Source organism: Glycine soja, chromosome 10 (genome assembly GCF_004193775.1).
Source record: "Glycine soja cultivar W05 chromosome 10, ASM419377v2, whole genome shotgun sequence".
In the NCBI taxonomy this organism is placed as follows: Eukaryota; Viridiplantae; Streptophyta; class Magnoliopsida; order Fabales; family Fabaceae; genus Glycine; species Glycine soja.
Genome location: NC_041011.1, coordinates 11,666,641 through 11,693,269, shown reverse-complemented (window position 1 = coordinate 11,693,269; position 26,629 = coordinate 11,666,641). Strand labels below are relative to the sequence as shown.

Below are 26,629 nucleotides of genomic sequence, written 5' to 3'. Positions count from 1 at the left end.
GCATATCATGAACTAGTTGAAGCAGGGAAGCAAAACTTTTGTCACTCCACCCATATTTGGCCTTGACATTGACCAGACTTAACACCGCTGATAACAACGTCAATGACTTTTTGCACCCCGGATACAAAGTTTTTTGGAATCACTTTCCAATGTATTATACATAGGGGCATGTGCTTGTTGAAAATACTCTTGTCCTAGATCACAAATCATATCCTCTAAGCGATCTTCCATTTCTACATCAACTGGTTTAGTTTGGAACCTCATCTGCATGTCGTCAATTCACCATGACATATATATGTTGTATAATTTTTCTTAATCTCATCACATAGTAGATTCTCCCGTATGTTGTCTAGTACTTGTTGTCTCCCATTCAAACAATTTATACAAGGACAAAAATATTCTCCATCCTCATTCGGTCGACTTCTTTTGTAAATAAATTCCAAGAACTATTCAATCCCTTCCTCATACGCAGGGCTCATGCGACTTGCATTCATCCAACTTTGATCCATTTAATTAATAACTCTGTGACACTCAAAAAGTTATTCCATGTATGAAAACCTCACTTTTTCATTAAAGGTGTGGCTTGATCGCATTAAGGAAGACATTTATTTATAGTAGACTCATACTAAAGGTTAAATTTCAGCAAAATTTCGCATTAAACTCCAAATACATGACATGAATTCCACTGCAATCAAGTATACACCCATACAACAAAGTGAAATGCACTGACCAAAATTTCATCAAATTTAAGAAAAAAAGTTAACCTTTACATATCAATCTACTATATATAAATGACTTTTCCCAAACTGTCCAAAGGATAAGTCAATATTCAAAACAACGATTAATGCAAATTGTCCACAAGAATCATTGTATTGAATCTCAAATGGGAATCTAAGGTTAACTCATGATGAACACAAATAGCATATAAAGCAATAGTCACTAATCACAATCAAAAACTTATAAAAATATTGGTAACAAAAAAAGAGCATCAAAAGTTTATGAAAAAAATTGTACCTGCGATGATGTATGGTCACCATAATGTCCAACAAGGAATATCATGATCCCGATGCAAACTGTGACACCCTCTACCCCTCACATATATATTAATAAAGGAATAAAAATTCAAATATTAATTAAAAGTATTTTTAAAACATTTTTAAATACAAGCTTTTGAAATGGGTAAAAGACTCACATTCACTTTCTTCTACATCATATTCAAACTTGTCCAAATAAATAATAAAGTCATCTCGACTCAAAGAAAGTCATATAAGTCTCATACAATTAATATAGAACCTATATCCTAATGTCACATCCTATCAGAGCGTGGTGTTCCCGTGTCCTCTAGCATGAGGTTCTTCATAGTCATCCACCTATTCATCTGCTCCCCCGAACACAAAGTTCAAGATCATCACAGGATCCAAACACAAACAGCAAACCGGAAGTGAGTTATTACATTGCTAACTACTAGAGAGAAACAACACAACATATAGTAGCCAAATATAATTTCCTTAGCATATCTCACATTATTTCATCACTTTGTCATTCATCAATCACACCTTTCAATCATCAATCATTATACACAGGAATCACACACTCCGATCAAGACATAATAACACATCAATTTCATAATAAACAATTAGCAAGCGTATGCGACAGTTATGCTAAGACTCAAGCCTATATGCAATGTGGTACCATGTCAGTGAAAAACCACACTGGGGCGCTTAGGAGTACATAACAAGACACACCACACAATGGGTTTGTCAGGTCACTCTCACTAAGTAAGATCATAGGGAGACCAGTCAGGGTCACGATGTTTTGCGAGAATGCTCCAACCATATGGGATCAACATAGGCTTAAAGGAGCACTCAAACCCGGTGACCCCCAAGGCCTACACTCCGAAGAGTCCGTCAGGGCCTCTCCCTCCTGATTCAGGTCCAACCCCTAAAATTATTTTAGCACACAGACTCTATCTATGAACTGTACAAAACACACGACTCCTCAATTGTTCTCAAAATAATTTTAACTCGTCACCCTTTAAGGGTCTTATCATTAACTCGTCGCCCTTAAAGGGACTTAACATTAACTCGTCGCCCAAAAAGGGACTTAGCATCAACTCGTCGCCCTAAAAGGGACTTAACATCAACTCGTCGCCCTAAAAGGGACTTATGATCGTGTGATTGTACAATTCATAGTTCACAACTCGATGCACATATATATCTCAATCATATACATACTCAATTTATCACATATACTTAATCCCAATCACAATGGTATAATCTCAATTTAACATGTTATCACACCTCATGAATCATGTACACTTTACCTATGAACTATGCAATACACACATCTACTCAATTGTTTTCAAAATCATTTTAACTCGTCGGATTCCCACAGTGGATCCCATCACAATACTCGTCACCCTTAAAGGGTCTTACAATTGTGTGATTGCACAGTTCATAGTTCACAACTCAATATACACATCTCATCTCAATACACATGTATTTCATCATCCGTCACATGTTCAATTTATCACATACTCACAGTTTGAATCATCATTTCATAACCTCAACATAACAATTTATACAAAAGATTTTATCACAACATGGGGTGTAAAATCCCTGAAATAGTTTCTCACAATTATATCACAATCAATTAATCGAATTCATGGGTTAAACACAAAGACATCAAGAGCACTCAAGTTTATCAATCAATTATCATCAGGACATCAATTGGTACATAGAACAAAATAATATTATATTTATAATCATAAAGAGAAAATTATAATTCAATAAACATCCCAAAATAAACCCAAATTTAGTTCTCTAAGGATCCCTACACATGTTCATTCTAATCCCCAATTGTGATAAACTTATCCCTTACCTCTAAGCGGGCTCACGTGTCTTCAGCCAGTGATAGCAACATCTCTAGCGGTTCCCGGAAATTCTTTCAATTATTCATCCGACTGCTCCGATAGAATTCCCAAACGTCAGAGAGACGGAGAAGAGATCGAAACCTCCACTTGTACTGTCTTCATACGATTCCTTTTTCTCCCTCCACGAATATTATCTCGCAAATCCCAACGGTGGAAGCGTGCGGAATTGAATTTCGAACAACATATCCAAATTTCACAATAATCCAACGGTTAACGAAACTGGGATCGTAGTTTTACCAAGATAGCTCTGGGTTTCTGCGGGAAAGAAAAAGGCTACAATGCAAAGGGTGTTTCTCTCACTTCAGACATGATATTGAAATTCCCAACGGTGAGAATGCTTGTAATTGTGTTGCGAACATGATACTCAAATTTCACGACGATCCAACGGTGAACGGGTTCGAGACCGTCGTTTTTCTGAGACTGGTTTGGTGGGCTGCAGGAAAAAGAAAGGGTTTTGAGAGGAGAAGGGGAAAAACGAAAATGAGGCCAAAATGAGACAGCTGACTTAACATAACTATTTATACCTAGGGTACTCAGCCTATTATTTGCTCTATATTTATTTATTTATTTATTTTTTACTAAAAAGTTTTTTAAATTTATTTACGAAAAATTGGAATGTTACACAAACAAGGAAACAAAAAGTGCCTACAAGTAAAAGATTTGAATGCCAAGTAACAGATATGAGAAACTTGGATATATAAAGTAAGACTTTACATGAAATGAAAATGACACTTGAAAATGAATGTATGTATCATGAATAATGTATTTCATATAATAAATTAATTTAGATTCATCTAACTATATTATGACTCAAGAAAATGTTAAAAAAGAAACGTATAATTTTTTTTCATATCCACCTTCCGTATTCCCAATTTGAATTACTTTATTTCAAAGTTCTATAATACTAGTAATTACTTCCTCTCGAATACTCATAAATGCGCGTAACAGGTGCAAATATTCTAAGAACCCAAAAATCAAAATCAGAATATATACAGATAATAATAAATAAAGAAATAAAATATTTATTGAAACTAAAATAATAAAAAATAATGTATATGCACTTATCAACCAGTCAAAAAAACTCCATAAATATCATAATATATAGAATTTTTGAAGCAATTATCAAGTAAATTAGTAAAACTGCCTTATATAACAATTTCTAATTGAATTGAACATATAACAATTTCTAATTGAATTGAATGATATAATATACTAAGTCAATATACAGGCCATTTACTCAAATCAAAATAAGGGATGTTATTTAAAAGTATATGATGGAGGACAATAGATTTGTGTCATTTACCGTATGTATTTTGTAATTTGTAAAATTGTTGATGAAGTATGTAGATGTGAATAGTTTGTTGATCAAATGAATGTAGACATTGATAATTCTATCGAAAAAAATGAATTCATTAAATTATAAATAACAACTTTTATTAGCTTAATACCATTTGTTTCAAACCTCATCTTCTCTACGGGCACGGTGGGCAATGCGAGCTTGGATAACAAACCTCTAGACAACAGCAGTGGCGACTGTGGTGTTAATTTGAAACGTATCAATATAGTTTTTCGATTATCAAACTGAATTCATATTGTTTAGAAATACTAGAACAAAATCCGTTAAAGAAAAGAATTTGACAAATAATAGAAGCAAGGCATGAACAATCTTTACGGAATAATGATAACATAACTCACTACGATCACCTGAAGTACAGACATATCAGAAAAGTATCTCAGAGAGAGAAAGGGAATATAATCAGAATTCCAGAGAATTTCAGAGAGGAAGAGGCATTAGAGAGAAGATCACTTTCATGGCCCCCTAATGCGCGAAGTCCTTCAGCAATATGTTCTCTCTCCTCAACCGTGTGCTTTTCCTGACTCCCATGTGATGCGGATCGTCTGACATGTGTCCTTCCTTCTTAATAGAATTTCACGCCAAAACTTCTTCAGACTTTACACATGTTACATTACCCTTCTCATCAAAAACAACCTTGTCCTTAAGGTTGAACTGAGGATAAGAGTTCACGATGTCTTGCAAATCTTCCCTAGCATCTTTAACTTCAGTAGCTTCCCATTGAATCAATACTTGAGAGATTTCCTTCTCCAATCTCCTAACAACACGCACGTCCAACACCTTCAAAGGATTGAGGATTGGACCCATAACACTGGAATTAAGGGGCAAGGGAACATAAGGTTAATAAACCATGCCATGGAATTGTTTAAGCTGAGCAACATGAAAAATAGGATGTATTATTGCTAATTCTGGAAGTTTAAGCTTGTATGTGACATTTCCATTCTTCTCCAGCACTGGAAAAGGACCAAAAAAAATACATTCCTAGTTTCTGATGTTTCCTTAAAGTGATAGAATGTTGTCAATATGGTTGAAGCTTCACAAGAACCAAATCACCTTCTTTGAATTGCAAATTTCTCCTCTTCTTATCTGTCTTCCATAAATTCACTTTAAGCTTGGAAAGGAGTTGGTCTCTTTGCTGCAAGGACTCCTTAAGCTGATTGGGATCTATCAGATCAGCTTCATAATGACTCACAGAGGGTGGGGCTCTACCAAATACAGCTTGGAAAGGGGTCATTCCCAAACTTTGATGAAAAGAAGTGTTGTACCAAAATTGAGCCCAAGGAAGCATTGAAACCCAATTTTTTGGATGTTCAAATACAAATACATCTCTAATGTCTTATTAAGATTCTCAGTCTGTCCATCGGATTGTGAATGGTAAGAAGAGCTCATGGACAATATTATACCTTGAGACTTAAATAATTGTTGCCAAAATGAACTGATGAAAACTCTGTCTCTAACCGATACTATGGACTTTGGAAATCCATGACCTTCACAATGTTGTTAATAAAAGCCTCAACAACCACTTTAGCATCGTAATTAGCTTTTAAAGGATGAAATAAACAAATTTTGAAAGCCTATCCACAATCACAAGGATAGTGGAAAACCCCTAAGAAGTTGGTAACTGAACAATGAAATCCATTGCTATATCCTCCCAAATTTGTTGAGGAATTGGAAGATGCTGTAATAAACCAGTAGGCAACATATTACCAACTTTGGCCTGTTGACAAATGGAACATTCCCTGACAAACTTACTAAAATCATTCCTCATTCCACTCTAGTAAAATTGAGCCCTAATGCGAGCTATTGTTTTATTGACCCCTATATGCCCACCAATTTTAGTACTATGAAACTTCTGCATGATCTGATTCAATAGTGCAGAATCACTAGGTAATACAATTTTATCCTTGAACATCAATAATCCATTTTGAATGTTGTAATCATTATAAGGAGGTTTGCCTTGTAGGAAACTTTGATATATTTTCACCAATTGAGGATCAGTTTGAGTCCTATCAATTACTTGATTTATCCATGAATGAATCAGTCAGTATGTTCTCTTTCCCAGGCTTGTACTGAATAGTAAAGTCATCTGCTAAGAACTTAAGAAGCCACTGTTGTTGTGATGCCCTTTACCCCTCACATATATGTACTAATAATAAAAGAAGTAAGAAATCAAAATTAGTTAAAAGTTTTTATAATGCATTTAAATACAAGTCTTTCAAAAAGGTAAAATGCTCATATTAACTTTTCTAACATCATAATAAAACTTGTCCAAATAAATAATAAATCATCTCGGCTTAAAACAAGGTCGTCCAAGACTTCATGCAATTAATATAGAAACCTATACCCTAATGTCACATCCTATCAGAGCATTGTGTTCCCGTGTCCTTTAGCATGAGGTTTTTCATAGTCATCCACCTAATCATCTGCTCCTACAAATACAGAGTTCGAGATCATTATAGGATCTAAACACAAATAGCACACGGGGAGTGAGTTATCACATTCTTAACTAATAGAGAGAAACCAGACAGCATATAGGTATAAATATCATATAAACAAAATACAACTTACTTAATCATAACTCACGTTATTTCACCACTTTGCCGCACAACATCACATCACAACACCACACATGTCTCATTCATTTTCATGATATTCACGTACTCAATGATCAAAACACAATATCATTAAATCAATCCATATCGATCAATACACAGGTGTTATGCAACAGATACAGTAAGACTCAATCCTATATGCAATGTGGTATCATGTTAGTGAAAAACCTCATTGGGCGCCTAGGAGTACATGACAAGACAAACTACACACTAGCAAGTTAGGTCACTTTTGCTAGGTAAAATCATAGGGAGACCAGTCAGGGTCATGCTATTTTGTGAGAATGCTCCAACTATATGGGATCAACATAGGCTTAAAGGAGCACTCAAATCGGATGTATTTATCCTTAAGGCCTACACTCTGAAGAATCCGTCAGGGCCTCTCCCTCCTGATTCAGGTCCAACCCAGAAAACATTTTAGCACACAGACTCTATCTATGAACTGTACAAAACACATGACTCCTCAATTGTTCTCAAAATAGTATTATCTCATTGCGCTTGTGATTAAACTTGTCGGGTCCCCATAGTGGTTCCCATCACAATACTCGTCGTGCATTAACTCGTTGCGCTTAAAGGGTCTTAACATTAACTCGTCGCCCTTGAAGGGTCTTATAGTCGTGTGATTGTACAATTCATAGCTCATAACTCAATGCACATAACATCTCAATGCACACATATGTATTTCAAGTCAATATATACTCAATTTATCACATATATTCAGTCTCAATCACAATGGAATGGTATAATCTCAAAGTAGCATGTTATCACACCTCATGAATCATTTACACTTTACCTATGAACTATGCAATACATACAACTACTCAATTGTTTTCAAATTCATTTTAACTCGTCACACTTGTGATTAAACTCATCGGGTTCCCACAGTGGATTCCATCACAATACTCATCGCCCTTAAAGGGTCTTACAATTATGTGATTGCACAGTTCATAACTCATAACCCGATACACACATCTTATCTCAATACACATGTATTTCACCATTAATCATAGGTTCAATTTATCACATACTCATAATTTGAATCACCATTTCATAATCTCAACATAACAATTTATACAAAAGGTTTATCACAACATGGGGAGTAAAACCCCTCAAATAATTTCACACAATTATATCAAAATCATGGGTCAAAATACAAAAACATCAAGAACACTCAAATTTATCAATCAATTCTTATTAGAACATCAATTGGTGCATAAAAAAAACAATATTGTATTTATAATCATAAATGAAAAATTATAATTCAATAAACATCCCAAAATAAACCTCAATTTAATCCTCCAAGAATCCCTACACATGTTCATTCTATCCCCAATTGCGATAAACTCATCCCTTACCTCTAAGCGGACTCACGTGTGTATTGTGACAGCAATAGCGATATCTCTAGCAGTTTCCTGAGATTCCTCAAGTTTTTCCTCTGACTGCTCTGATAAGGTTCCCAAACTTAGAGAGAAGGAGAAGGGATTAAAGCCTCCATTCCACTGTCTACGTGCGATGAGTACTGCTCCCTCCACAGATATTATTTTGTGAATCCCAACGGTGAAGATATGCGTAAGTGAAACAATAACCATATATCAAAAGTTCACAACAACCCAACGGTTAATGAGTCTGGGATCGTGGTTTTACTGAGACAGTTTTGAGTTTCTGCGGAAAAAGGAAAAACTAAGATGCAAAGGGTATTTCTCTCATCTCAGACATTTGTTAGTAGTTCCCAATGGTGGCATTGTTCGGAAATGAGTTCCAAACTTGGTGCTCAAATTTCATGACGATCCAATGGTGAATGAGTCTGAGATCGTCATATTTCTGAGACAGGTTTGGTGATATGCAGGAAAGAAAGAGAGTTTTGGGAGGAGAAGGAAAAACGAAATTGAGAGGAAGAGGTAGCGTAGAGAGTATCGTCAATCTGAAAATTGACCTAAGATGCCTTTATTTATAGATAGGGTACTCATAGCCTATTATTTACTCTATTTATTTATTTTTATTATTTTATAAAAAGGAACTCTATTTTATTTTCTATCAAATGAATAAATCAAATATATTTTTTTTCTTCAAATTATTATTTTAGTACAGTTATTTCTCTTTATTTATTTAATTATAAAACCTCACCATTTTCTAAAACTTTATTTTTTTTTACTAAAAAGCTTTTTTAATTTATTTACGAAAAATGGGATGTTGCAGTTGTTGCTCAAGGTTTTGCAACTTTTGCTCCATTAACTCTTTTAAACTTTTTTTATTAGTCTTAATGATAAATTTATGACCAAGAAGATAATGTCCGAATTTAGCTAAAGCTTTAGTAATAACATAGAATTCCCGAGTATATACATATTGTTTCTGCATTCTACTAGACAACTTTTTTGAGAAATAAGCAATAGGATGCTTGTTTTGGCTTAACACAACACCAACTCCACTCCTTGAAGCATCAGTTTATAATACAAAAATTTCATTGAAATTAGGAATAGCAAGGACAAGTGCAGAAGTCACGGCTATCTTAAGTTGTTGGAAAGCCTGAGCAATAGCTTGACTCCATCTGAAAGAGTCCTTCTTCAATAGATCAATCAAAGGTGCTGCAATGGTAGCATAGGACTGAACAAATCTTCTATAATAACTTGTAAGTCCTAGGAAGCCCCTTAATTGCTTTAGCTTCATAGGCTCTACCCAATTTTGAACTACCTCTAATTTGTTTGCATCCATAGCTATGCCTGATCCTGATAAGGTATGTCCCAAATAATCAATTTGTTGAACCCCAAAATAGCACTTAGAGAATCTTGCAAATAGCTTATGCTTTTGTATAATATTTAAAACAACCTCCAAATGGTACAAATGGTCTTTCCAATTAGCACTATAAACCAATATGTCATCAAAAAACCCCAGGACAAATTTCCTTAACAATCTAGCAAAAATATCATTCATGAGACTCTAGAAGGTTGTAGGTGCATTGGTCAAGCCAAAAGGCATAACCAACCACTCATAATGGCCATGATGAGTCATAAATGCAGTTTTATGCCTATCCTCCAGATTCAACAATATCTGGTGATAACTAGAGATCTAGTTTAGAGAAGAATGTTTCTCCAAACAGTTTCATCAATGAGCTCATCCATCGTAGGTATTGGAAAAAAAATCCTTAATTGTGATAGCATTCAAGGCTCTATAGCCAGTACAAACCCTCCAAGAGCCATCCTTTTTATTTACCAAAATAATTAGGGAAGAAAAGACTTTTTCTAGGCTGTATAATTCCTTCATCCAACATACCAGAGACTAGTTTCTCAATTTCTTCCTTCTGACTATGTGGATACCTGTAAGGTTTAACCTTGACAGGTTGTGACCTTTCCAACAAGGGAATTGAGTGATCATGAGATCGTCGAGGAGGTAGATTGATAGGTGTGGCAAAGACAACACTATAAGTGTGCAGCAATAGAGCTAACTCAGGCTCCATGCTTGTAGGTAGGTCCAAGAAGGACTTAGGTGTGACATTCTCCTTAAGCAACTACATGCTATAAACCTCAGCAATCAAATTAGTAGTTATCATCCTCTTGATATGGTGTAACTGAGCCTACTCAAGAATCAAATTATGATGTCCTTGTAGAGTAGTTAATTTGCTATTCATTAGAAATTTCAATTGTAATGCATCACAATCTACAATATAGGGTCCAATTGTTTTCAACTAGCTTGCTCCCAAGATGAGATATGCACCAGATATAGGAAGCAAAAACACTAGCAAGTGAAAAACATTACCCTGAGCCTGAACCTTAAGTTGTTTAACTAATCCTTCTGCAGTCATATAATTACCATTACCAACCATTACTCTAAATTGAGTAGTTGGTTCAACCGATAATTTTTTAAACTTAGCCACTCTAGGCTATAAGAAATTGTCTGAACTTCCTCCATCAATTAGCACATTCATAGGAAGTTTATCAATATAGGCCATAAATTTGATAGTACCGACTCCTACACCACCCTTTGAAGCATTCAGAGACAAGTGATGATCATTAGGTTTTGTCGTTTTGACTTCCTGAACAACCGAAGGCACAACCAGACTAGAAGAATCCTCAACATCCTCGTCTTCCAACTATAGAAACAGAAATTGCCTATTAGGACATTTATGACTAAAATAAAACTTCTCATCATAGAAATAACAAAGGCCTTTCTCCCTTCTCAACTGCATTTCCGTGGGACTAATCTTCTTAACATTAGAGGATTTCAAAGGAGGTCCTTGAGGAGTAGGTAAAAGTCCGGGTAAACTATTTTTATTTGAATTTTTGGTTGGGAACTAACAGAAACATGAGTAGTGGAGATCTGAGAGTATTTTTGTATATAAGAGCTACAAGTGGATTTAGGGACTGAATTGTATTTTTCTTCAAAAATATTAGCTAAGGCTACTCCGCGAAGTAAAGTAGGAGGAGTCATAGCAACAACATCTCTTCGTATATCAAGATTTAAACCACTAATGAAACAATTAAGGAAAGCCTCATCACTCAATCTAAGAGATCTATTAGTTAGGGACATGGATTTCAGGTAATAATCAGAAACAGAACCTGTTTGCTGCAACTTAAACAACTCAGCCATAGAACAATTGAATGGAGAAGGACCAAATTGTGACTTCAAAGCACGAGTCAGTTCCGGTCAGGTAGACACCATAGATAGCTTTTGAGACATTTGAAACCAAGCCACAACATCTTTATCGAAGTGCATCACAACAATGTCAACCCGAGCTGCATCAGGAGTGTTGTGGTATGAGAAAAAAATTTCTGCCTTGAAAATCCATTCCATAACCGGGGTAGTCCCATCAAAATGTGGAAATCCAAGAGAGATCTCCTTTGTTGACAATGCTACACTAATCAACGTCACAATAGGAGTGTCATTGTTCACAGGACTTCCATGAGGTTGAGAAACAATTTTCAACAATTGATTCATCGTCAATTGAATATGATCCATCGAAGTCTGCATGAGATCCATCATGGTACCAGTACAACGGATATTGTCAGCGTGAGTACGAATTTTAGTTTGCAATTCTTTTAAATGAGTGTTCTCAGCCATGGAAGCCAATGAAAGCACCAATGAAACGTATCAATATAGTTTTTCGATTATCAAATTGAATTCATATTGTTTAGAAACATTAGAACAAAATCCGTTAAGGAAAAGAATTTGACAAATAACAGAAGCAAGGCACGAACAATCTTCATGGAATAATGACAACACAACTCACTACAGTAGTACAAACAAATCAAAAAAGTATCTCAAAAAAAGAAGGAAATATAATCAAAATTTCAGAGAGGAAGAGGTATCAGAGAGAAGATCACCTTCATCACCCCCTAATGTGCGAAGTCCTTTAGCAATATGTTCTCTCTCCTCAACCGTGTGCTTTTCCTAACTTCCATATGATGCAGATCGTCTGACACGTGTCCTTACTTTTCAACAGAATTTTGCGCCAAAACTTCTTCAGACTTTACGCATGTTACATAATGATGATAGTCCCACTAACAAAATGGTTTTCTTAGCTTAAATAATTTGTCCTACATTACATATGGCGATTTTATTATGCTAGTATAATTATGTTTTGACTTGTTACAGATTCTTTGTGCGTTCATGAGGTGTTATAGTTGAATAATCTTCGTTAACATGAGTCCTGATGAAATATCTGGGTGCCAATATTTCTATTAATCATCGATGAGAATATTCTGCAATATACCTAATCCTGTGGCTTGGATCACAACTGCACTATTGAGAACCTGGGTCCAATTAAATGGCAATTGTCACTGGGTAACTGAACATGTAGAACCCAAATAGTGTAACTTCACTATTTATCATTGTTGGTGTAACAATGAGTGTACGCAACCATGGGTTATATATATATATATATATATATATATAATGTAAATTACCAGATTCTAATAGTAACCATTACACACTTTAGTCACGGTTAAAGGATAAATGAGAAATTTTATCATGTTTAACATATATTTTTACATTTATTTAATACTTTCTAAAAAAAAGTGTGACAACAAAATCGGAACTGATCCAATTCATTTTTTTTTTTGTTTTACTCTCTAATTTCTATATAAGCCTCCTACTCTTTACGTTGCCACAATATCTCTGTTTCTCATATTAATCGGAAGGTACGTTGCTCTTTGCTTCAATCTCTTCCACCTTGCATTCGAACTCACAAAATTCTCTGTTTTGCATTCATTTTTATTGTTGCTGTGCTGGGTTGTGAAAATTATGTGTGGTATATGTATCACAAGTAATATTCATAGATTTGTCTCATTACAAAAAAAAAAAAAATCGTAGTTTTGTCCAATTTAAAGCTATCTTTTGGCGTATTTGGGACTCCACTGTTGCCTTATTGTCACATTAATATTTGTTTTTGATAATCAGATTTCATTTGCACATTATTCTGATATTGAGAAGTGACAACACTTTTTATACATATGATTTTATTCAAGTTCTTTGTGAATTCAACCACCCAAAATAATCAAGGTTGAAGCTTACAAGATTTTGAAATGGGGAATCAGAAAAAAAAAAGGATAAAACGTTAGAGAAGTTTACATGGACAATTAGGAACTTCTCTACAATAGACTCCAAGGAACTGTACTCTGACAATTTTTCCTTGATAACCATACATGGTGCTTAATTGAATTCTTGTGTATTTATTATATATATTGCACTTTGAATTGATTATCCTTTATTTGTTTAATAAAGTTTTGTAACTTCAATTTTAGGAGGATTCTTATATTTCCAAAAGGGAACAACGTGGACTATTTGTCAATTTATTTAGATGCCGGTGGGGATCCTTCTAATTTGCCACATGACTGGAATAAATATGCATATTTCAAGTTGGCTTTGATTAATCAAGTCAATGAAAGAATGAATAAAATAAAAGGTATATTTCATACTATTTTCAAATTGAGCTTTTGGCTATTATTTTCTTAACGAATGGAACTATATCTGCTAGCAATTTCACATACAGGCCATTGTTTAGGATGAAGAAGAATCAGATTATTTAGCTGCTAACGTCCTCTTTTACTTTTTTTATCCTTTGGCTTTTCCTTAAGTCTTCAAATTTCATCCTTTCTGGTTCCAGCTATTAGATCAATTGTGTAAGTTGGAAGTCATTTGCTTAACTGGATTTTTATAGATTGGGTAAAGCTGATACAAAAGTTTCCACCCTCCAATGATATTATGGGTTCTATTCTATATCATCTTATCTATAGTAATTACAAGTAATATCCTACTTCCAATTTTGTATATAAAATATGTGCGTATCCATTGGATAATTATATATCATTTGATTTTAAATCTGATACACAACTAACTCTTGATATATGAATTTGCCATAAACTAGCCACATGTTCAATGCAAGTGAGATTGATTTTTCACAACATTCATACCTTTAGATGAACTTTGTGACTCTAGCCGTGGTTTCATCGTAAATGATATATACTTGTATAATTCAAGTTGAGATTTTGGCTAACAAGTCAGAACATGAGAACCAAGTTGATAAATCAGTTAGTAAGATTGATGATGGTAAGCTTATTGAATGCATTGATAATCCTTTACCCAAGGAAATGATCTCACCCTCATTTGACAAGCTAGTGGATTTCAGGGGTATAGGGAAAGTAGAACAAGATTTTGTTCCACTACTTGAAGAAGTTTGTTCAAGACATCCCTCACTTATTGATAGTTAGCAGAAGAAAAGTCAAAGATTTATTGAATGGGCATTTACAGCTTTGGGTCGAGTTCTACATTTTCTCAAGACAAAAAGGGTAAAAGACATGGATTATGAAGATGGTTGTAATCATCTCCAAAATTTATGGGATGAACTTAAGGTATTTAGATTTGATCGAACCCCATGTTCAATCTGCATTGAGCATGAAAAATTATAAGGAGAAAGATGCTCTGGTGAAAAGATTAGAGGAGAGGAGAATGTGACGGTAGACATGGCAACAGGGTGGGGCGGAGACGGGTATTGCCTCCCAAGTTCCCGATCCCGACTCCCCAACATATACCCGATCCCGATACCTGACTGGTTATGTTACCCCATTTCCGTACCCGTCGGGTATTGGGGATCCCCGTTCTCACCTCGTCCTCGATTTAGATTTGTAATTTTTTTTTTTTGTAAAAAAATTGTATCGAAAAGCTTATTTAAAAAAATTGATTGTTACACATTTATTTTTAACTACTTGTATTTGGGATGGGTAGTGACATCCCCGTTCTCGACCCCGATTAAAAAGTCGGATAATCCCCAAACCCGTACCCGGTCAACTCGGATATTCCCTGTCAAAATCGGGACGGATACCCACGGGTACGAATTTCATTGTCATGCCTATGTGACTGCTTTAGAGATTGAAACAAAGAGGTTGAAAACTGTTAAGATATATGTGAATATATTTTGTTATTGTATTTTAGGTAAGCATATATTTAGTTTGTTAAACATATAATTAGTTTCCTAAATATATACCTTGTATTATTAGTTTCCGAGTTTCCTGTATTATTAGTTTTCGAGTTTTCTAAGATTACGCCTTGTACATTGTATATATTCCAAGTCGGTGAATGAAATCGATTGAGGAAAATATTCTTTTATGGTATCATATTTCTAGGGCAATTATGATCCTTCTTCTTCATTCCGCAAGCGCCCTTGTAGTTCCCCTTCATCTCTCTTATTTCTTCTTCTTCTCACCATCATGGCGGACAACAAGAGTTCTTTTCATCCGGCTCTTGCGGTTTCCAATATACGGAACCATATCTCCATCACTCTTGAAATGGAGAATGTCCAATACTCTACATTGGTGGAGCTTTTTAAAATTACCGCATGTTCTCATAAGGTCCTTCATCACATTATCCCTCCTGCCAATGACAAAGAGAAGGTACCTGTGACTGAGGACTCTGAACCCGTGGCAGCCTCCTTTGCCAATCCGGCTTCCTCAAGTGTGAGCATCGACCGAGCCTGATAAAATGGAGGTAGAGGATCACTCTGCCGAATTAATGTCCCTACACCTCGATATGCACTTGTGAGACCCGAAACAAGTTAAAGGACAAGGCGGCTCTCCGACATCGGTGCTCCAACATTTTTTCAACTGATCAGCAAGGGACTTGAGACATTGATAATATGCTGAACCATTTGAAAAATTCTCCATCTTAGTATTGGAGAATTCGGCCTCAAGAGTTACCACACGGGAATGTTTGTTGTCTTGGAAAATATCTCTCAACCTATTCCAAGCATCCATGGCCGTGGCATCGGGTTCAATAATTGTATGCAACAAGTCAATGGAGATGGTTGCATAAAGCCAGGAAAGAACCGTAGCATCAAGAGTCGACCATAATTCCTTTTCAAGAGTGATGGAGATATGGTTCCGTATATTGGAAACCACAAGAGCTAGATGGAAAAAACTCTTGTTGTTCGTCATGGCACTGAGAAGAAGAAGAAATAAGAGAGACGAAGGGGAACTGCGAGGGCGCTTGCGAAATGAAGAAGAAGGTTCGTAATTGCCCTAGAAATCTGATACCATAAAAGAATATTTTCCTCAACCGATTTCATTCACTGACTTGGAATATATACAATGTACAAGGCATAATCTTAGGAAACTAGGAAACTAATCATACAGGAAACTCGGAAACTAATAATACAAGGCATATATTTAGGAAACTAATTATATGCTTAACAAACTAAATATATGCTTACCTAAAATACAATAACAAAATATATTCACATATATCTTAACACACCCCCGCAGTCGAAGCAGGAGGACGACGAACACTGAGAATATCCCTAAAATCATCAAACAACACACCCGGAAGACCCTTAGTAAATATGTCAGCGATATGATATTGTGAAGGCACATGAAAAACTCGAACTTGACCACGTACAACCTTTTCCCGTACAAAATGTATGTCCATCTCAATATGTTTGGTACGCTGATGTTGCACCGGGTTGCTCGACAAATAGATAGCACTAACATTGTCACAATACACAATAGTAGCCTTGATAACCGGACAATGCAATTCCAATAACAAATTTCGAAGCCAACATGACTCAAAGATCACATTAGCAACACCCTTATACTCGGCCTCTGCACTAGACCGAGAGAGTGTAGGTTGACGCTTGGAGGACCATGACAATGGTGGCTGCCTCACAATGATGATTGAAGCAGAGGTAGATGTTGAAATAACAAGAAGAAACTTGGTGAAAGCAAAAGAAGGCTTTGAAGTGTGTGATTTGGATGCTGAACTAGGATATGGAGGACCATAATTTATAATTATGTCACTTATTGAAGAATTTAGTATAGGTAGCCGTCGTGCTTTTTATGAACCTTTTTTCTGAACATTTGGATGTTCTCCTAATCATCAATAATTGTTTTTGTTGAAATGATTTATCCTAAATTGCATATGATAATTTTATTCGCTAGTACAATTTTGTTTTGATGCATTGTAGATTCTGTGTCCATGAGCTGCTACTATTTTACTAGTCTTCATCATTAACATGACGGGCCCTCAATATTTTGGGGCCAATATTTTTTATTTGTAGTAAATAAATGAGAAGATAATGCACTGTACCTAATCGTGTCTAGGACCACAAGTCAAAGCTGCTATGTCCCCGTTTGAGGACCCGGGTCTAATTGAAATGCAATTGTCACCCATTCGAATCAAATCAAAATGCATGTCAAATCATTTGGTTAAGAGGTATATGAGTATATTATGAACATTACAAGATTCTAATGTAGTTAAAGGTACTACAAAGTTTTTACTCGCATATTACCGAGTTTTATATCATTTCAACAAAAACTACCATACTTAACATGACAAACAAGATATAACTACCATACTAAACATGAGAAACAAGATAGCATCCTACAAAGATAAAGAGCCCAATAAAGTGTATGAAGATGCAAATGAATGATGCACAATGAGTGGCAATCCATGCACAATCCATGCACCCACAAATTAAGAACATGCATACATATACATTTTTTTTTCATTATTATGTATAATGCAAACCTAATATAGAATAAAATACTTAGGCCAAGCTTAGGACGAGGAAGTAATTTTTCTAGTGTACAATACAATACAAAAACATTGACTTTTAGATTAATATAATTTCATAGTATTATATGCATCCTTCATATCTTATCTCCATTTCTTTTTCAGTTGCATTGTAATACCCGTCATCCTCGGTCATGAGCACCACCTACCTCCTCCGAGTGCCGCCACCTCCACCACGTCATAGATCTGAGTGAGTGCATTAACATCTACCCCACCATATCTGCGCTTGCGGCATCACCACCGACCTCATCAATGCCGCGCTACCCAACCAGGTCCCTGTGCGTGGGACCATCTCCGACCATGTACCCCCATCTGTTGTGCACGCGCTCCAGCTCCACAGCATGCTACACCGTCACACGCGACTCCACCAGCAACTCCTCTTCTCTGATTGCGACTGTTAAATGTTAATGACACCCACGCAAGCACCAAACTTGTTGTTCAGATCTGGAACCCACTTTTTACTATTGATGTTGATGATGTTGTCATCCATTAATGAGCACCACCATGCGCAGGGGCTGTATTAATTGTTGATGATGTTACTCTTGTTTTTTTTTTTCACGGCAAAAGTGAATTCATTAGTTGAACTGGTGTTTCTATATCATAAGCTATGAAAATATGGCAAACCAACAATCAAAGTTACCAAAAGAATAACTTCCCCTGTTAGTGCCCATTTGGATACTTAGAAATGGAATTATTTTCAGCAATGCCCATTTGGATACTAAGAAATGGAATTATTTTCAGCAATGACAAACGCGAGGTGAATTCAAGAGCTGGCAATTTCATTTGGTCTACCATATTTGTCTGTGAAGCTCGGATACGTGAAAAAAGGAAAAGTATCGGTGTTGCAACACCCGTATCCGACACCGATACTCCATGGATACGGCCCGATACGTATCCTAGGAGTATCCAATTTTTTTATTTTTTTTATTTTTTAAAATACAAGATATAGCTGGGATACAGCTTCCTAAGGCTAGACACGGCTTCAATACGACTCCAATACGACTACAACGTTTAACCCCTTTTTTTATGATTTTTTAAACGCCGAAGTTTTATTATTTTACAAAACCCATTTGCTTCTCTTCTTCTCCACGCTTACGAAGCTCAAACCCATTTTCTTCTCTTTTTCTCCACCTCGTACCTCGATTCCATTGATGAAAGCGTAGGAGTTTGGTTGCGAGGGAGTGAAGCTGAGGATGAGAATCTCACCATCGTTGACGTTGACCACATATTCCCTGAAGATGGTTTTGATGGCTTCCGCGTCAGCGTTTGGAGAGGCGTTGAAACCTTTTAAGAAGGTGAATCTGTTAGATTGAACGGAGAAAGAGGCATCAGTGCGGGAAAAGGAAGGGTAATAAGCTGGGTAGAAGAAGAGGCGAACGAATTTGGGGCCCGCAGAAACGGGGAAGAAGTAATTGAACTGAGAACGGGATAACCATGTTGTGGTGTAGGGAACTTGATTGACAGAAGGATCTTGTGTTGCTGCTTCAGTTTAAATGGTTCTGCCTTGACCACCAGATAAGTATTTTGTGTCTGCGTCCCTTGTCCATGTCCTTTCGCCGTCAAATACTATCCCGGAGAGAAAGAGAAGAATGAAGAATAGTGTTAAGGAGGTGGTCATGATGCTAAGGAGCCTCATGGCTTATGGTGAAAAACTACAACTCTAATAGTCAGTGAAAGGCAACATTGATATTATGTCCTCATGATTTTTCATGTTTTATTTTTTAATATGAATTTGAAGCTATTCCAATGAAAAATTTAACTCTTCTAGAAAAAAAAATTGAAACTATATATAATTTTTTATATATTTTATTAACGTATTCAAAATGTATCGTATCTTTAATTTTAAAAATTTGTCGTATCTCCATATTTGTGTCGTATCGTATCCGTATCTGATGAGAATCATGAAACTGGCCAAATACAGGCTAAAGACCCAAGTGGAGAAGGACAAAGCCCCCGAGTAGAGAAGGATGAAGGCCCAAGTAGAGAAGGATGAAGGCCCAGAGGCAGAGACACTATCAAGACAATTAATTGTTGCTGAAGGCCCAAACTAATTTGAAGGCCCAAGTTAAATATGTTTTTAGTTATAATTTTTATTTATTGTAATTTTGGCCCAACACTATTCTTCATTCTTTTCTTTCTCCACTTAGGCCTTCGTCCTTCTCTACTTGGGCCTTTAGCCTGTATTTGGTCAGTTTCATGATTCTCATCAGTATCATATCTCGTATCTAGGCTTCATAGATATTTGTTCTTGAAACAGCTGAAATAACAGATGGAATCGTTGGAGACAATTCTGCAGAATTATTTGTCATAGTGGTTTTCGTGCTTTGCTCATCCAAGAAAATTTCATTTGGGTTTCATCCTCAGCTAAATGCTGGGTAAGTTTATCTTTGCTCTCTTTCTTTTTATTTTAATTTTCTAACTAAATATTTGTAACTATTGTATTGGAACTTTGACGTGGCATCGTTTTTGTGTGTTTTAGAAATTGGATGAAGCTGATGACAATCACGGCTCTGACCCCGTTCCTGGCAAGTTTCTCACTCTTCATTTGAACAAACTTGTGCGAGGAGAATTTTATTTATTTAATCGATCCTTTTGTTTTTCATTTTAAAGAAAATTTTTGTTTCTTGAGTTTTCTGCAGCAGATTTGATTGACCTTATTACACCCGAGGATTTGGAGCTCACCAAACAGCTGAATGAATTGGGGCTCCCTCTTTCCTTCCAGACAAACAAAGAGGTAAGCACACATATAAATAAGTATTTTGTTGAAATGCTTTAATTGAATTTGGCTTCTGTATGTAAAAGTAAGAAAAATAGAGTAAGTGTCAAGCTTGAAAGGCATTGATTCTTGCTCAATCAATTAATTCATATCCTAATGATGTACAGTCCCTTGAATGTTAAGTTTGAAATAAATGGAGCAAATGCTTGCTCGGTTAACCTTTCATTTTCTTTAACATTTTACATGCAACTTACCAAGATAGAATCATTTCCCAATTAGTCGATAATTTTGAGTACCATTTAATTTAATTTTCAAAATTATAATAATATCATTTAATTTTGAAACTATTGAACAAAAATTAACTTAATTAATCTCTAATGCAATTAGATCGTAATCTCGTCCACTTTTGTCTATTCTTTTAATTTCCTCTTTTTTGTCTTAAAAAAGCCTAGATCACAATTATTTTAGTCATTAAAATTAAAAATATAAAGCTGAAATGGCTTCATTTCAAAGTAATTTTAAAAAATGAAATGATATTTTAAAAATTAAATTGAATGACTTTCATGAATTAGTTTAGTATCTTAATATATAAAAGGAAGAAAGTCTATAATAGATATTTTCCGTCTAAACTTGTGGTATAATTGACATTGACAATTAGCTATAAAAGTAGTAACTAATTAAATTAAAAAAGGTTAGTTTAAGTACTTAAATAGGTATGTACATGTATAGGAAATTGGAAACAAATGTATTCTTCTCCTAAATAATTGTGCGGCTTTTCATTTTTCATATTACATTGATGGTGAACTTTAATAACACCCACAATTATAGGGAATGAAAGATAAAAATATTAATAAGACCTTCTTTAATTTCTGCCTATTTAAATTCACTACTAATAATAATTGAAAATTACTACTTTAAATTCCTTCAAACTTTAAATTTTTGTCTTTCCACCTTGCAAATTGGCTATGTTCACGAGTTCGTCTTCTCTCAATAGAAACTTCTTCGTAGTTTGAGATTTTTGGTAATGGTCATAAGGCATTTCGTATTGACTTTTGATTCATCTTCTGTTTAGATTATTTAACAGGGTTTATTTTTAATTTGGGGTTAAAGGGGTTTTTAGTGTATTTTTTATTTTTCTTTTAGCTCCTGGGTTAGGGATTTAATTACTGTGTTATGCTTTATTGTATAATTTTTTGTTATTCAAAATATTCAAGGCAACTGCCTTACAGGATTGCAAGTGTGCCATGTTCACTGCACCCTTTCCCGAGAAGGATATAGGTAGACTGTATGCACAATAGCAAATGTCTTCTTTCTTCTTTTTTCACCTTTATTTGGGCTCTTCAATATGATTATGATGGAAAAATACGAATGTTAGACAGATCTTAACGCTGATCATAATAAAAAAAAGTGTAAACTTGGAGTATTTCTATTAATTAACAGTTGTTTGAGATTTTTATATTTAAGAATCTAATATGGTATATATGTTAGAAATGCTATTTTGTGCGGTAAAAAAAAATACTTATTTGTAGTGTATCTAAAGTTCTAGCTGACAACATGACTTTTATTTAGAAAAGTTCTAGTAGGGAATTTTGTTGAGAGTATGCATGTTACTTTTTGAAGGCTTAAATTTGTGACCCAATAAATTTCACTTTTTCTCTTACATATTTAATTTTGTTGCAAGTTTAGTCATGCCATAATAAAAACCAAGTGCTTATTAAGTCATTAGCTTGTGAACCTAGTTTATTAAAATGTTAGCAAATGAAATTTGACTGGCTCACTCATTGTCAACCCTAGATCTGATTAAGAAATAGTGAAGTCTAAATTGAATTATAAAAGACAATAGGTGCGATTTAAAGCTATATAGTTGATACTTGTCTTTGCAGTAAATTCAATAATAGTTGTTGATACAGTGGCAATCTGAATAGGTTCTATAATGGACATGATTTTGATTTTCTTTCTGTTTTGAATGAGAGAGCATCGTTACTTGTTCTCTTCTATCATTCGTGTTTTGGTCTGTATACACAATTAGATTTTTTTATTTTCAAGATCGCTATTAATCATGTTTTGAATCTATCTTGATCTAGAAAAATGGACCAGTAAAAGGAAAAAAAAAGGGTAAACTTTCGAATCATCCAAATACTTATCACAACCCTGTAGATGAAACTCTATATGAAGTGAGTGGGGAGAAGATTACATCTCCTGCTAAATTTCATGATAAAACTAGCAGTCCTTTATTTTGTATATCAATGCTGTGCCAAAGTGAATCTTCTTACCTTGAAGGTGCAATGGATATTGATATGACCCAAGCTTGTAAGTTAAAATCAATGTTGTTTATTTTTTCAGTGCTTAGGTTGAAGCTTACAAGTTTTTGAAATGCGGAATCAGAACACAAAGGATAAAATGTTAGAGAAGTTTACATGGACAATAAGGAACTTCTCTACAATAGACTCCAACGAACTGTACTCTGACAGTTTTTTCCTCGATAACCATACATGGTGCTTAATTGAATTCTTGTGTATTTATTATATATGTTGCACTTTGAATTGATTATCCTTTATTTGTTTAATAAAGTTTTGTAACTTCAATTTTAGGAGGATTCTTATGTTTCCAAAAGGGGACAACGTGGACTATTTGTCAATTTATGTAGATGCCGGTGGGGATCCTGCTTATTTGCCTCGTCACTGGAAAAAACATGCATATTTCAAGTTGGCTTTGATTAATCAAGTCAATGAAAAAATGAATAAAATAAAAGGTATCTTTCATACTGTTTTCAAATTGAGCTTTTGGCTATTATTTTCTTAACGAATGGAACTATATCTGCTAGCAATTTCACATACAGGCTATTGCTTAGGATGAGTTTTAAATTTTGGAAGACGAATCAGATTATTTAGCTGCTAACGTCCTCTTTTACTTTTTTTATCCTTTGGCTTTTCCTTAATTCTTCAAATTTCAACCTTTCTGGTTCCAGCTATTAGATCAATTGTGTAAGTTGGAAGTCATTTGCTTAACTAGATTTTTATAGATTGGGTAAAGCTGATACAAAAGTTTCCACCCTCCAATCATATTATGGTTTCTATTCTATATCATCTCATCTATAGTAATTACAAGTAATATCCTACTTCCAATTTTGTATATAAAATATGTACGTATCCATTTGATAATTATATATCATTTGATTTTAAATCTGATACATAACTAACTCTTGATATATGAATTTGCCAGAATTTAGCCACATGTTCAATGCAAGTAAGATTGAGTTGGGTTTCTCAAGATTCATACCTTCAGATGAACTTTGTGACTCTAGCCGTGGTTTCATCGTAAATGATACTTGTATAATTCAAGTTGAGATTTTGGCTAACAAGTCAGAACATGAGAACCAAGTTGATAAATCAGTTAGTAAGATTGATGATGATAAGCATGTTGAATGCACTGATAATCGTTTACCCAAGGAAATGATCTCAGCCTCATCTGACAAGCTAGTGGATTTCAGGGGTATAGGGAAAGTAGAACAAGATTTTGTTCCACTACTAGAAGAAGTTTGTTCTAGACATCCCTCACTTATTGATAGTAAGCAGAAGAAAAGTCAAAGATTTATTGAATGGGCATTTACAGCTCTGTGTCGAGTTTTACATTTTCTCAAGACAAAAAGGGTAAAAGACATGGATGATGATGATGCATGTAAGCATCTCCAAAATTTATGGGAGGAACTTGAGGTATTTAGATTTGATCTGACTTGGCTAGAACCCCATGTGCAATCTGCATTGAGCATGAAAAACTATATGGAGAAAGTTGCTCTGGTGAAAAGATTAGAGGAGAATGTGACTGCTTTAGAGATTGAAACAAAGAGGTTGAAAACAAACCTGATTGAAGCAGAGGTAGATCTTGAAATAACAAGAAGAGACTTGGTGAAAGCAAAAGAAGGCTTTGAAGTGGGTGATTTGGATGCTGAACTAGGATATGGAGGCCCATAATTTATAATTATGTCACTTATTGAAGAATTTAGTATAGGTAGCCGTCGTGTTTTTTATGAGCTTTTTTTCTGAACATTTGGATGTTCTCCTAAGCATCAATAACTGTTTTTGTTGAAATGATTTTTCCTAAATTGAATATTATAAGTTTATTCGATAGTACAGTTTTGTTTTGATGCATTGTAGATTTTGTGTTCATGAGCTGCTACTACTTAACTAATCTTCATCATTAACATGACGAGCCCCCAATATTTTGGAGCGAATATTTTTTATTTATAGTAAAGAAATGAGAAGATTATGTACTGTACGTAATCCAGTGTCGAGGACCACAAGTTAAAGCTGCTATGTCTTTGAGGACCCGGGTCAAATTGATCGAAATGCAATTGTCACCTAATCGAATCATGTCAAATCATTTGGTTAAGAGGTATATGAGTATATTATGAACATTATAAGATTCTAATGTCGTGAAGGTACTGCGTAGTTTTAGTCGCATATCATACCGAGTTTTATAACATTTTAACACAAACCATACCTAAACATGACAAACAAGATATAACTACCATACTTAACATGAGAAACAAGATAGCATCCTACAAAGATAAAGAACCCAATAAAGTGTATGAAGATGCAAATGAATGATGCACAATGAGTGGCAATCCATGCACAGGCAAAGAACATGCATACATATACATATATTTTACATTACTATGTATAGTGCAAACCTAATAAAGAATGAAATACTTAGACCCAGTCTAGGGTGAAAAAGTAAATTTTCTAATGTATAATGCAAATAAAATAATACTTTTAGATTGATATAATTTCAAAGTATTATGTTACACCCTTCATATCTTATCATCACCTCTCTTCAGTTTCATTGTCAGTGATGCCCGTCATCCTCAACCGTGAGCACTACCTGCCTCCTCCGCATGCCGCCACCTCCACCACGTCATAGATATGAGCGAGTGCATTAACACCGACGCCATCAGATCTAAGCTTGTGGCGTCACCTCGACCTCATCAATGTCGGGCAACCCAACCAGGTCCCTGTGCGTGGGACCATCTTCGGCCATGTACCCCTACATGTGCACGCGCACCAGCACCACCGCATGCTACACTGTCACACGCGACTGTTAGGAATTTTATAATTCCTAACTAATTAATATGGGCTACATATTATATTATAACATTTATATTAATTATTTACATTTAGATAAGTTTAATATAAAGTGATCTAATTCAATGAGCCTATTAGACTGCCAACAATAGAAAATTGATATGGGCTTAATGAGCAGAAACCAATTTGGCCCATTAGGGGATAATGGGAATCCTAATAGGTTAAAACCTAAGGCATGATTATGATCCCCAAGACAGCAAATCAAGAAATAGTTTCTCCTCTCCCCATCTGAAGAGAAAACGAAGGTCCTATAAGGAAGAAGGTGATTTGGTTGAGAAAGGTCATTAAATCAATTGTTCGTGACCGCTGTAAGATTCCACTGCATGTTGATCAAGCTCTATGGATCCAGGTATTCCTTAAAACCTCTTGATAATCTGACGTAATGTGTTTTGGTGCTCATTTGGTATTTTATAAGGTTTATTAAATTACAACAAGTGGTATCAGAGTCACCATTGTTGTTAGATTATTGAGATTTAAAGTTGTTTGATATGTATTATCTCTGGATCATTTTAGTTATATGAACCCTAATTTTATTTTGGGGAGAAACTATTTCGATCAATAAAATTGTAAAACTCGTAAATTTTTGTGTTATGATCGTAAAGTTTTTCTTTTCTTTTTCAAATGAATAAAAGGCCTCTGCATTTGATTTACGGGTTTGTACACAGTTTTTGTTTGTGTCGCATGTGCTTACATATTATTCTATTTGGGATAAAGGTTCTACGTATCCGGCATTAGTTTTCTTGAACAATATATATATTTCGTGAGCAAGAAAGTTTTTTTTTGTTTTTATACATATAAGGTTTTCAAAAACTCTTTACGTCGAAT

General features: G+C 35.0%; 3 protein-coding genes across 3 annotated transcripts; 1 reads left to right on the top strand and 2 right to left on the bottom strand.

Annotated features, from left to right (window-relative positions):
* Nucleotides 1-9,337: 9,337 nt before the first annotated feature.
* On the bottom strand, nt 9,338-10,346 carry LOC114371404 (uncharacterized mitochondrial protein AtMg00860-like). The gene is made up of 2 exons (XM_028328863.1): nt 10,163-10,346; nt 9,338-9,618 (listed from the first exon to the last, which is right to left on the bottom strand). Exons 1-2 carry the CDS (start codon nt 10,344-10,346, stop codon nt 9,338-9,340), a joined length of 465 nt encoding a protein of 154 aa, XP_028184664.1.
* A 5,530-nt stretch (nt 10,347-15,876) lies between these two features.
* Nucleotides 15,877-16,314, bottom strand: LOC114371403. Its single transcript, XM_028328862.1, has one exon. The coding sequence runs from the start codon at nt 16,312-16,314 to the stop codon at nt 15,877-15,879; it is 438 nt and encodes a 145-aa protein (XP_028184663.1).
* Nucleotides 16,315-19,185: 2,871 nt separating this feature from the next.
* LOC114371402 (MATH domain and coiled-coil domain-containing protein At3g58270-like) lies at nt 19,186-24,634 on the top strand. Its single transcript, XM_028328861.1, has 6 exons — nt 19,186-19,242; nt 20,427-20,472; nt 20,590-20,681; nt 21,878-21,948; nt 23,255-23,415; nt 23,886-24,634. The coding sequence occupies exons 1-6, from the start codon at nt 19,186-19,188 to the stop codon at nt 24,632-24,634; spliced, it is 1,176 nt and encodes a 391-aa protein (XP_028184662.1).
* Nucleotides 24,635-26,629: the final 1,995 nt, after the last annotated feature.

Excerpts from the sequence above, each read along its gene's own strand:
- LOC114371404 (XM_028328863.1), bottom strand. The coding sequence starts at position 10,346 with ATGGAGCCTGAGTTAGCTCTATTGCTGCACACTTATAGTGTTGTCTTT. Across the intron at positions 9,619-10,162 it reads AATTGAGAAACTAGTCTCTG|GATCAGGCATAGCTATGGAT; the intron begins GTATGTTGGATG and ends ATACCTTATCAG.
- LOC114371403 (XM_028328862.1), bottom strand. The coding sequence starts at position 16,314 with ATGACGAACAACAAGAGTTTTTTCCATCTAGCTCTTGTGGTTTCCAAT.
- LOC114371402 (XM_028328861.1), top strand. The coding sequence starts at position 19,186 with ATGGTTTTGATGGCTTCCGCGTCAGCGTTTGGAGAGGCGTTGAAACCT. Across the intron at positions 21,949-23,254 it reads GAGAAGGATATAGGTAGACT|GAGGATTCTTATGTTTCCAA; the intron begins GTATGCACAATA and ends CTTCAATTTTAG. Across the intron at positions 23,416-23,885 it reads AAAAATGAATAAAATAAAAG|AATTTAGCCACATGTTCAAT; the intron begins GTATCTTTCATA and ends TGAATTTGCCAG.